Source organism: Lipophrys pholis (assembly GCF_963383615.2).
Source record: "Lipophrys pholis genome assembly, chromosome: 7".
NCBI classification, from domain to species: Eukaryota; Metazoa; Chordata; class Actinopteri; order Blenniiformes; family Blenniidae; genus Lipophrys; species Lipophrys pholis.
In genome coordinates, this window is record NC_137638.1 from 3,362,248 (window position 1) to 3,374,759 (window position 12,512).

Here is a 12,512-nt window from a genome sequence, read left to right on the forward strand (position 1 = left end):
GCCGTTGTGACGTTTGTCTTTTCTTCAGATTGACGCTGCAGCACCTCGTAGTTTATTGGACTCCCTCGGTTCTGACCCGGAACATTCAAACCTCGCTTGTTTTCATCAGACTGTAAATCAAAGATTAAACTGAGTGTAGCTTTGCTCCAGAGTGATTAGAGATCCCATGTTGTTGGAGGGAAGTCTGAAGACCTGTAATGACCAGGAGCAAATTCAGTCTTATCAGAGCTGTTGCTCATTTTTGTGTTCATTACATTAATGAAACTTTTAGTCAAAATTCTTATTCATAGAAACCTTAACTTTGCCAATTTTGAAGTTTCCTCTTGATCAATTACAAAATTAATTTCAGCCTGAAAATGCAGCTTTTTTTTAAAACCCTTCCTCAGACTAGTTGAAGTTGCTAGCATGGTTAAAAAAAAAATCACGTTTTTCTGTGTAGAAATAAGTAAACTCTTATTCTGAAGGCAAACCTGCAGAGTTGAATTTTTCAAACGGGTTAATGCATCAGTCGGTACGTAGAACATTAGACCATCTTCCAGAGTGTCATTGCACAGGTGGAGTATGGAGTGAGCCACAGGTCAGTTTTTATACAGCTTACAGGTGTGTTTGGCCTCGTTGTTCTGCTGAGAAATAAATGATGGCCGAACACTGGCTGGGACGGCATGACACTGCAGGATGCTGCGGTCGCCATGTTGGTTCAGTTTGGGAAAAAAAAATCCCCAACAGTGTCACCAGCAACCCGCCCAAGGTGGTGAGTCATTTTTATAATTTCTAAATATATTTTTACACTTTCATGATTGAAGAGTGCGTTTCTTTCAAATTGGTTTAAATCATTTACTCTGACATTTTTTTGTCATGTTTTACTTTTCTTATGACTTATTTATCTTTGAAGACAGACTCACCCTCTTTAAACCAGCATCATGATGTAAACCACTTGTTTTTTTCCCATGAATGTGTAAATGAGTAATTCAATGCATATAATCTAACAGCTAAAAAACAGGTGATCTTTAACGTTTCATGTGGTTACAAACCGTTGCATTGTCGCCATCGTCTGGTTAACTGTGGAACTACAATACTAACAGTAATCTATAGTTCAAAATTCATTCGAGTATATTTTACATTCATGTCTTAGCATTATTTATAATTTTTTTGGCTGAAATTGTGTTTAACCTCATGATATACTGTAAATTCGGTCTTTCTTTTTTTTTGTCTTTTCATGACGTTTTTTTGATTTTCCCTTCATTTCCTCTCGCTTATTTTTTATTTTTTATTTAATTTTAATTTTAATTTTTAGAAAGATTTGTTGGAATTATCAACATTTTTCATTATTTTCACTGTAAGATGTTATGTTTCATGTTGTAGTTTCATTTAAAAACGCTCTAGAAGCATTCTCACGTCATCTGGAGGCTCCATCATTTTTATTCTATTTTAAAATTTTAAAATGTGAAAATATCAGCTATTGAAATTAAACTTTCCTATTTAATAAAGCTTACAGTTATAGCTGGTTCAGGACACCCTTCACCATGTTCTAGTGAAGCTGCTCTAGGTTTTAGCTAGGGGTGTCAAACATACTTCAGTTGAGGGGTCACATACAACCCAATATCATCTTGAACAGGCCAGATTGGTAAAATAGTGTGGTAATACCCTTTAAATTCAAACTGTAAACTTTGTCGTCGTTGTGGCGCAGAGTATACGTGATAAATTTGTTTAGATAGTTTCACAAAACCAAACAATTGCTAACAAAAATGACTACAATCTCAAAATGAAGCCAAATTTGATCAAAAACCTTCTGGTGCAAAATGCAAAGTAAAAAAAAAAAAGCTTAATAATGCGACAGTGGTAGAGAAATTATTATATTATTATATTATATTCGGACATTTCAAAGTGACCTCATCACTTTGTGTGTCCAGCTATTTTTTTTTGTTGACATTTTTTACAGTTTGCTTGGTGTTTTGGTGGGTCAGATTGGAACCTCTTGTGGGCCGGTTCTGACCCATGAGCCTTACGTTTGACACCCCCTGGGTCAGACTCTGCTTCGGCAGTCTGTGACTGTGTCATAATGCTTGCTGAGCTTTTCTTTAGTAAACACCATCTTAATGTAAATTACAAGGTGTTACTGTGAATTTCTACAGTTCTAAAACGTTTGCAGTGATTTTCCACAGTGTACAATATGATACTGTATATTTTGATGTTACTGGGTTTTTCCACAGCACTAAAATGGTTGCTGTGATTTTCAAATTTTCCAAAGTGACTGCGACTTTCAATATTTAACTGACTTACTGCAGTATTATAGTGGTTGCTGTGATTTTCTACAGCATAATGAATTTTTACAGTAATGTAATGCTTGCTTTTATTTTACATTTTCTACAGCAGTATAAGGTTTTACTATTAAATCATACATTAGTGAGAAAATTACTGTGATTTACCATAGTAGAATAATGTCCACTGTGAGTCTCTACAGTATAATATTTATTACTGGGATTCATACAGTATTTTACTAATCACTGCTTATTATACACTTTACTATAAAAGAAAAAAGATATACAGTAATTAACTTCCCAGAAATACAGTAAATAACAGTGGATTTCACAACCATTTTTAACAGTGTACTTGATGCTGTATTCCCATAAATAAAATGTAATACATTTTAATTTCATCAAATTTTCTGGACCGTTTTCTGAGCATGTTAAATCCAAAATACAAAGTGGATTTCAGTTGATAAAACATATTTTATTCGAGTGTTATATGTTCCTATGAGAAATAATTTTACAGAAAAGTGTGCGTGACGGCGTCGGGACAAGATCTACAGCAGCGTGCAGGTTTTCTCCTTCTCAGGCTTCTTTTCATTCTTCTTCGCAGAGCTGCTGTCTGCTGCTGCCGCCTCGCTGCCAGCTACAAAATGCACAGCTTTTAATCCGGAAAGTGACATTAGATACGTGGTAAGGCATGCAAGCGGGAGCTCCAAGCACAAGAGGCACCAGGCAGAGGGGTACCCTGCATGGGGGGGTCCCGGGGGGGGGGGGGGGAGCGGTGTGTGGGGGGGGGGGGGCTGCGTTTGGCGGCTCACCTCCCAGCAGATAAAATCCAGCTTAGCAAGCTGAAAAGCAAAGAAAGTTTGTCCCTCTGTGACTGAACCTGCAGCAACTGAGTCGCGTGACGCCACACAATGAACCCTGCATGCAGCCCAAACAAGTGCAAAGGAAAATATATCCTGAAACTCCATCCCTCCCCCTCCCCCCACCCTGCAAACAGGTCCCACAGTCATGTCCCAAAACCAACACAGAACTATAACCTCTTCCCACAGGGTAAAGCAAGAAAAGATTCGATTCAACAAAAACAGCTTTCAACATGTTTTGGCGTTGCGTTTTAAAGTAAAAACAAACGTTTTCAACTTGTCAGTGCTTCTGTTTGGCGACAACGTGGATATGAACCGGCTCACGGGGAGGATAGAAAATGACAAACGTTAAAATAAACACATGAAAGCAGAAAGTAAATGACTGAAAAAGTGCTAATTGAATATTTCTCATACAAATTTATTCTACATGTAATGTCATTTTACTGCCTTAAAATCTGCATTTTATCTTTTAAATTCTGCCCATGGAAATCTGCACTATCTCACTTTGTATTCTGGTATTTGTGTCAAATCAGTTTTATATGTTTTAAATCTAATGATGTGCTGAGGACCTTGATCTCATTGGGTTGTATTTTCCTGGTTAGTCTTATTCCCTCTATCTTCTCTAATGAGCAGGGCTGATCTGACAGCGCTCACCATGACACCAGCGCACAGCCAACCTTCTTCCAGTTTTGTATTTTCTTTTTCAGTTTTCTCCAGAAGATTCTACACACAATACTCCATAATCACAATGTGAAAAACACATTTTTTTTCTTGGGGAAATCAAGTCAATATGTTTATGTCTTATGTTTATCACCTTCGCCAACGGAAGTTGGGTTGAAGTTTACATTTTTGTCTGTGTGTTTATTTATTGGTTTGTATGTACATATGAATTTTTCCAGCTTTTCGCAAAAACGTTCCACCCGAATTGCATTAAAACCTCAGAGATGCTTTATCCCTATCTAAAGGGTGGGTCCATTAAATTCTGAGAGCGATCGGGTCAAAGGTCAAGATCTAGGTCACGGAAACGCGGTCAGTTTTAAGTTCACTGATATCAGGGTAGGGAATTGAAAACGGATAACTTTGGCCATGGCTTGACATCAATTGGATGAAAACATGACAGAAATAGGTGTTTGACCTTTCCGTGCTCTAGACCTTGACCTTTGACCCGATTGCTCTCAGAATGTAATGGAACCTTCCTTTAGAGGGCGACAAATCCTCCCTGACAAGTTCATGCAATGTGGGTGAACAGTTTTTGCGAAAATCTAGTAAACAGCATGCATACAAAGCAATAAATAAGTAGACAAACAAACAAATAAATAAATAAATGCAGAAAAAAACATACCCTTCACTACAACTTTTATTGGCGAAGGCAATAAATACATGTTAAAACAGGATATGAAACTAAGGTAACTTGACCACTTGACTTGCCCAAGAAACAAGACTTGGATAAATAAAAGTTGCTTGTGTGACTTGGTCCCGTCACCAACCGTCCCACTCTGCTGGAGAGCTCAGTTTTTGATGCATCTTTTAAAATTTCCAGAAGATTCAAACCCCTTTTTTCCTCTAAACACACTCAAAGTGACGCCACACCTTACCTTTTGGGAGAACGTTGTCCTGGAAGAACCCGGGGTTGCTGATGTTCCCGGCCGGCCGGTACTGACCCACCACGAAGGCCTTCTTGCCGTCGGTGGCCATGCCCACGCCCAGTTCAGTGCTCGACTTCCACACCACCTGAGTGAAGTGACCTGCGGGAAGAACGGCGGCACCAGTCATCAGTCATCGACAGCGGGGAGGCACCGATACCAGTGTCAGGTATCGGCCCGATACTGCACGGAGTCCTCGTACTCATACTAGTAAAAAGCTCCCAGACGCAACTCGACAAGTACGACGTGACATCGCCCGCGGACAAACAAGACAGCACGAGTGACAAAAGTAAGGCGGACTGTCAATTACGTTCTGCCAAAATATCAAGAGGAGGAGAAAGATAGTTCGTAGAACACCAGCAACTTAATCACCGGCAGAGTTTAGTTTTAAAATTTGCATGGATCCCGGGTTTGTTGACGTCTTCGCTCTAGAAAAACGATTTACGATACTTTTCCTATCATTCAAGACGATTCTCGAGGCTTGAAAACCCGTTCTTTGAGAAAGTTTGCTCCAAGCCCATCTCTGATGTCCCAGAAACCCTTGCAGCAGGTTTCCCAGGATGACGTCAGTTAGCGAATCATACATACAGTTTGATGGGAACGAATTCCGTTTTTTTGTTCGTTTTGCAAACATGTCGACTTTGACACAGTCGATTTAGGCCACTGCGGCTTGGAAAGTTGTGGGAAAGACTGGTAATGGTCTTGTTTTCATGTAATGTTTTTTTTTGGTGGAGTAGCTTTAACTGCTCAGCATGTAACTCCGATCAGTTCTACATGCTACATGCTACACGCTAAAGAGTTTCTCACACAGCGGCGACGCTACATGATAACCATGATTAAAATCTGACTGATGCACTCGTTAGCGAGCTGGAGCTTGTGGAGCTCAGTCGCTCCGTCTCCAGTCCCCATAGAGCAGTGTATAGAGAAGCTACGCGCTGCTCTAGGAATACTGTGGAATTACAATACGTGTCCTCTTGATCCAGAATTTACCTATTTGTTTAAATTAAATATAATTAAATTCTTATTCTCCCGTGATAGCATCTGATTCTCTTGATTTTCTTCACGTTTATAGCGTATATCGTTCTGTGCACGTCTGTGTGGTTTCATTACAAAATAAAGCGACAGCGCCCTCCAGTGGCCCAGCATACAAACTACATAGTTGTCAGTGTGTCCACTCCTGCAGTGTAAACGCAACATTCTTTTTTTTTAACAGATTAGGTTCCTACTTGTCTTTAAAAAAGTGGTATCAATGCATCTCTAATCTCCAGAAACCTACTGTCTATTCATAGAGCTGCAGGGAAACATACCAGAGACATAACGATTATTATCACATCACATTCAAAGCGTATGTCTGCTTTTATTGTGTTTTACCGGTGTTGCTTCTGAATCCAGGACTGCTGAAGTCGTAATCCTTGATCTCGCTGTACCAGGAATCCACAGCTTCTTTCCCTGCAAGGACGCAGACAGAAAAACAAAAAATAAAACTCGCTGTAAAGTGTTGATGCAGAAGAAGAAAACCCTGAAAACATCTGAATCACCTCATTTACATCTATCTATCTATCTATCTATCTATCTATCTATCTATCTATCTATCTATCTATCTATCTATCTATCTGTCTGTCTGTCTGTCTGTCTGTCTGTCTGTCTATATCTATATATCTATGTATCTATATCAGTATGTATCTATATATTTATATCTATATATTTATATAGTCACACACACACACACACACACACACACACACACACACACACACACACAACATATTTCGATATTACAAACTCAGTTTTATGTGAGATTCCAATGATTTTATCATCAAACTGCCCGGAGTCGTGTGTTTCCTGGAGGACGTGCAGAGAAAGGCAGCCTCACCTCAGATTGCACAGGATCACATAATCCCACACGAGCCGTGGTGTGGAGGTCTCTGTCGCTCACTCACTGTTCATCGCCAGTGTAACATTGATAGACACGGTGCAAAACAGTGCAAAAATAACTTTGAATATTATTACTGTGTGTTTTTGGAGGTACGGAGAAGCTCAGAACACGGAGGGTGAATTTGACCTGTGATTGAACCGTCACACTGCAAACAATCCAAACAAACAATAAACACACCCATGAACATGAGTGTCTAAATAAAAAATTTAAAATAACATTATCACTACAGAACTCCACTATAATCATTAGTATTTCATTTTTGTGCTTTCTTATATTTCAATAAAGTTTTTATGTTGTTGATATAAACATTTATGAGAATATGGGATGAACGTCAGTGGAAAAACCCGATCATGAACTTTTAATGTGTCAACAAGTGGACAGAATGTGGCGGCAGGTTCGCTCGCCGAGAGTTTAATAAACCATGTCGAGGTGCGAAAGCGGAGCCGGAAGTCCTGCGACGCACACGCGAACGAGGACCTGATGCAAGGAAACAGCCGTTACTGCCACATCCTGCGTTTGGTTCCTTTTAGTTTGAAAGGTGTTGGGTTGGCGGTTAGAACACTGAGCTTCTAATTAATCCGACCTGCAGTCCTGAAGACTCCTGCGGGTTTTTAACTTTTCCTTCCTTCATCAGGCGAAGTTCCAAACTTGAGCCCACCTGTCGGGTTGACGGACGCCGAGCTGCTCATGAAGAAGACGTTCTCGCCGTCGCTGGTGTTGCTGTGCTGCAGCTGGTTCTGCTGCAGCAGGTGATTGGCCCACTGCTGAGCGGCGGCCGTCAGCTCGCCGCTCAGGCTCATCGCCGGCACGCTGTGGGCCGCCCTGTAGGCGTTGTGGCTGTCGAGGAACTCCTTCTGAAAGCTGGCGTCTGCAAAAAGACACATTAGGAATTGATGAGAGCTTTTAAGCCGGAGGAAAGCGAAGCTCAGATGCAGCAGGATGCTGTTATGATGGAATCATCACTAATGGGGGGGAGGGGGGGGGGGGGGTTGTTGGGATGATTCCAAGAAGCAAAGTGCAAAATTCTTACCTGTCATCTTCGCTGCTGTTATAGAGGCTGAAACGAACGAAAAAGCCAGTAAGTGATGAGGAACAATCAGTCGGACGCTCCCGCAGTGATCTGAAGAACCTACCTGGCTCTTGGTGTTTCATTCAAGTCCCGTGAAGACGAGGTCCTCCTGCCGTCTCCACGCTGGTATTTATGTGCGTCTCCCTCGTCATCTTCACATGTAGGAGGAGACAGACACCCTGCACTCGCCTCTTATTTTTCCTTCCTTCTCTCTGTGCCCCTTGTCATTCAAAACCCAGCCTGAGTCATGGAGCACAGATCTGTCCTGTGCCAGGTTTGACCGCTTTTCATGTGACTTCCCTTTTGCATTTTCAACAACTTCCCTGAGCTTAAAGGTCACCAAAAAAAAAAAGCGAAAGAGGAAAAATGAACCTGTTTTTCTGGTTTTTTTTTTTATCAGTTTTCTTCTTTACCTGGCTCACAACAGACCGGCGCTCCGGTTAGTCTCATGAGTGGAAGGGATTAAAATCACAATTAGATGAGCCGTGAACACACGAAAGGGAACATGCGAGTAAAGAAACGTTGAAATGCCGTCAAACAGGTTAAAGTCTCCCCGCAGTCTTCTTCGGCCGGCAGTTTTAACAAGCCGAGGCCCGAATGAAGCTTCAAAAGCTTTACATGGAGCTCATTAGCTCCCTGTAAAGCACTTTGCTCCCACGACCAGGAATCCTGCAGCTTAACGTGGTGGCACACACACACACACACACACACACACACACACACACACACACACACACACACACACACACACACACACACACACACACACACACACACACACACACACACACACACACACACACACACACAGATGCACGCCGCACACTTTTCCTCATCAACATCAGTGTTTCCCTCAGCAGCCGTCGACCCGTCTGCCTGTTTCGCCGACAGTCAGCCGTGAGGAAAACACAGTCGACTCAACAACAACAGACACTGGTCGGGTCACATCGGGAACAAATCCTACAGATCAGAGTGGAAAAACACACGTCTGAGAGCTGAAGACAGAGGAGATTACCGATACTGATATTTACCGGTTAAAGCCAGTCGAGATAACAGAAACTAAACCTGCACCTCATTCAAGCAAAACAGTTCTTTATTCTTTATTTTAAGGATCGCCAATAGTCTCTGCCAATGCAGAGACTATTCTTCAAGGGGTCCATTCACAAAAAGAAAAGAAAAACATTTACACAATCAAAATAAAACTTTCAACAACAACAACAATTAGTACATCAACAAAGCACATACAGTCAACTCCAACAAAATAAAAAAATAGACAATCAAACAACAACCAGAGCGACGCTGAGTCATCATTATTCCTCCACTGATCACGGTTGGTAAACATCCTCGTGGCAGAAACTCGACTTTAGCTGGAAGAGAAAACAACGTGACACGAGAATGAAGAGGCACATGATGGGGGATTTCGCTGGAAGTCAAAAGAACCGATAAGAGGTTCCGCAGAAGGAAACCATCAGTGCGGAAAAATACACCTGAGAGCCGAAGACACGGTGGCGGCTACATGTGGTCGAGTTACAGTCCAGATTAAATCTGCTTTTTTTTTATCTCTGTGGCTCGGGTTGGTAGAGCGTGTGGCTCTCGATTGTACTGGTTTGATTCCCCCTGTCCACCCTGATGTGGCCTTGAGCAAGACACTGAACCCCAAACTGCTGCAGGTGGACGGATTGAAGGCCTTGCGTGGTCGCGGCCTCCATTGGTGTGAGAATGTGATTGTTTTGATCAATTTATTAAATGTAAATGAGATATCTCATAACCCAATCAGCTGATCTTCATGAAAATTTGCCTACAGGTGCATTTTGATCAAATGAAGAACCCGTTAGATGTTGGTCACTTTAAATCACAAGTGCATTGTGGGAGATGGAGTCGTTCCACCGGTTTGGTTTGATGGGAATTGTAGTTTGTGTCGTTCTGGGCAGAAAGACTTGAGCCACATGTTAGTGAGTGAAACTCCATGATAAACCAGGATTCTCAACTACGGTTCGGATGATGACCTGGAAGAAGGTAAGAATACTCTCTTACCTTGTGTTCTTTCAAATTCTGAAATAGAATCACGGGATCACCAAACTAAATGAATGAATAAAGGCAGTTGATTTGGAATACGAGTCATTTCTCTGTGTTCATGTCGAATCTTGGCGGAAATCTCTGATTTCTCTTGATACCAGTGGGGCTCGGGTTGGTCCAGTGGATTTCTCTCAATCGGAAGGTTGCTGGACACTCAGTCACACACAGTCACACTCGGTTACACACAAACACACAAACACACAAACACACACACAGTACAATTTTTTTTTATTACACTGCTCTTTTACCTTTCTTTTAATTTCTTTAACTGTTTCTTACTCTTTTGTAAATACACACTTTTTCATTTTAATGTTGGAATTTTCTGCAAAAAGCAAAATAAGAATTTCATTGTGCAGAAAAACTGTTTTTCACTTGTAGGACAAAAAACTTTAATTGATGAGGACAAATTCTTGTTGGAGTGTGTCTCTGTGTAAGTCTCGTCATGGACTGGTGACCTGTACTGATGGACTGGAGACCTGTACTGGTGGACTGAGGTCTTGTACCAGTGGACTGGAGACCTGTACTGGTGGACTGAAGTCCTGTACTGTTGGACTGGTGACCTGTCCTGGTGGACTGGTGACCTGTCCTGGTGGACTGGTGACCTGTACCGGTGGACTGGTGACCTGTACTATTGGACTGGTGACTATACTGGTGGACTGGTGAACTGTACTTTTGGACTGGAGTCCTGTACTGGTGGACTGGTGACCTGTACTGGTGGACTGGAGTCCTGTACTGGTGGACTGAAGACCTATACTGGTGGACTGGTGACCTGTACTGGTGGACTGAAGTCCTGTACTGTTGGACTGGTGACCTGTCCTGGTGGACTGGTGACCTGTACTGGTGGACTGAGGTCCTGTACCAGTGGACTGGTGACCTGTCCTGGTGGGCTGGTGACCTGTACCGGTGGACTGGTGACCTGTACTATTGGACTGGTGACTATACCGGTGGACTGGTGAACTGTACTTTTGGACTGGAGTCCTGTACTGGTGGACTGGTGACCTGTACTGGTGGACTGGAGTCCTGTACTGGTGGACTGAAGACCTATACTGGTGGACTGGTGACCTGTACTGGTGGACTGAAGTCCTGTACTGTTGGACTGGTGACCTGTCCTGGTGGACTGGTGACCTGTACTGGTGGACTGAGGTCCTGTACCAGTGGACTGGTGACCTGTCCTGGTGGGCTGGTGACCTGTACCGGTGGACTGGTGACCTGTACTATTGGACTGGTGACTATACTGGTGGACTGGTGAACTGTACTTTTGGACTGGAGTCCTGTACTGGTGGACTGGTGACCTGTACTGGTGGACTGGAGTCCTGTACTGGTGGACTGAAGACCTATACTGGTGGACTGGTGACCTGTACTGGTGGACTGGGGTCCTGTACTGTTGGACTGGTGACCTGTCCTGGTGGACTGGTGACCTGTACTGGTGGACTGGAGTCCTAAGAGTGTCAGCAGTGTGGAAGATGGATTTCCTGACAGCAGTACTGTAGACCATCTTCTGCTGAATGAAGAGCTGTCAGCCTTAATCCCTCCACCTCCAGTCAAATGGCTTTAAGCGACAGGTGATTACATCTCTCATGTTAAAGTGACTCCTTCTCTACATTCCCACATAACTCACACTGTAAAACAACACAAAGGGAACAGCTCGCAGACAAATATGGCTCAGGGTAACGACGCAACAAGAGCTACTTTACATAACTGGCTTTGTGTTGAAGACAAATACGAGTAAATTCATATATTGATAATAGAATTATAAAATCACATGTATCCCAAGACTTAACGTTTGATTCATGTAGTCCTACGTAGAGCAGACATGCCCTTGAGCAATGAACAGACTAAGGTTCACTGGATTTACAGCTCAGAGACTCTTTGCTGTAGTGGCAGTAAATAATATTGACTGTTCTTCATGGATATTTTCCGACTTTAACACCATTTTCAGTGAATCATATTCTTTACAATATGATGCAAAATGACCTTATAAACCTTCACAGTGAGGTACTGGTTCAGTGTATGCACGCACACACACTTTTCAAGCCATAACTAAAGTCGACCAACATAACTCCATAAAGCAGGAAGGGAAAATGGCCGGATGATCGATGTGCAGATGGTTGGATGGAGGGAGCGACAGATGAATGATGGGTCGATGGATAGTTACATGGATGAATGGATGTGCTCATGGATGGATGAATGGATGATGGGTGAATGGATGATAGTTGGATAGATGGTGTGTAAATGGAAGGATGAATGGATAGATGAATGAAAGGATGGATGGATGGATGATAGTTGCATTGAAGATGAATGTGTTCATTGGCGGGATGAACGGATGGCTGGACAGATGGATGAATGACTGAATGGGTGGAATGATGTGTTTATGGATGGATGGATGCATGATGGGTGAATGGATGAATGATGGAGGATGGATGATAGTAACATGGATGATGGACGTGTTCATTGGAAGGATGGCGGGATGGACGCATGATAGATGGATGTGTGGACGGATGAATGATTGACAGCTTGATGACGGAGGGGTGAGGGTGGATGAAAACCAAACTCTGAGGTCTTCATGTCGAATCACAGGTTTTTCCCAGAAGAGACAGAAATGTGTCTGACGGGTCTTCGTGTTCAGGCAGAAGACCTGATTTGCATATAGACGTCCGACTGAGCCCGTTTTGA

The 12,512-nt window shown here is 42.5% G+C and overlaps 1 protein-coding gene across 3 annotated transcripts; it reads right to left on the bottom strand.

Annotated features, from left to right (window-relative positions):
* Positions 1 to 2,329: 2,329 nt before the first annotated feature.
* LOC308111988 (Golgi-associated plant pathogenesis-related protein 1) lies at positions 2,330 to 8,068 on the bottom strand. 3 transcript variants are annotated; one of them, XM_080467153.1, is made up of 7 exons: positions 7,828 to 8,068; positions 7,725 to 7,751; positions 7,353 to 7,562; positions 6,130 to 6,207; positions 4,711 to 4,860; positions 3,068 to 3,097; positions 2,450 to 2,892 (listed from the first exon to the last, which is right to left on the bottom strand). In XM_080467153.1, exons 1-6 carry the CDS (start codon positions 7,844 to 7,846, stop codon positions 3,090 to 3,092), a joined length of 492 nt encoding a protein of 163 aa, XP_080323279.1. In that variant the 5' UTR covers positions 7,847 to 8,068; the 3' UTR covers positions 2,450 to 2,892; positions 3,068 to 3,089. The 3 variants fall into 3 exon arrangements, with proteins under 3 accessions (XP_080323277.1, XP_080323278.1, XP_080323279.1); XM_080467151.1 differs by lacking the exon at positions 3,068 to 3,097 and having other exon boundaries at positions 2,330 to 2,892; XM_080467152.1 differs by having other exon boundaries at positions 2,336 to 3,097.
* Positions 8,069 to 12,512: the final 4,444 nt, after the last annotated feature.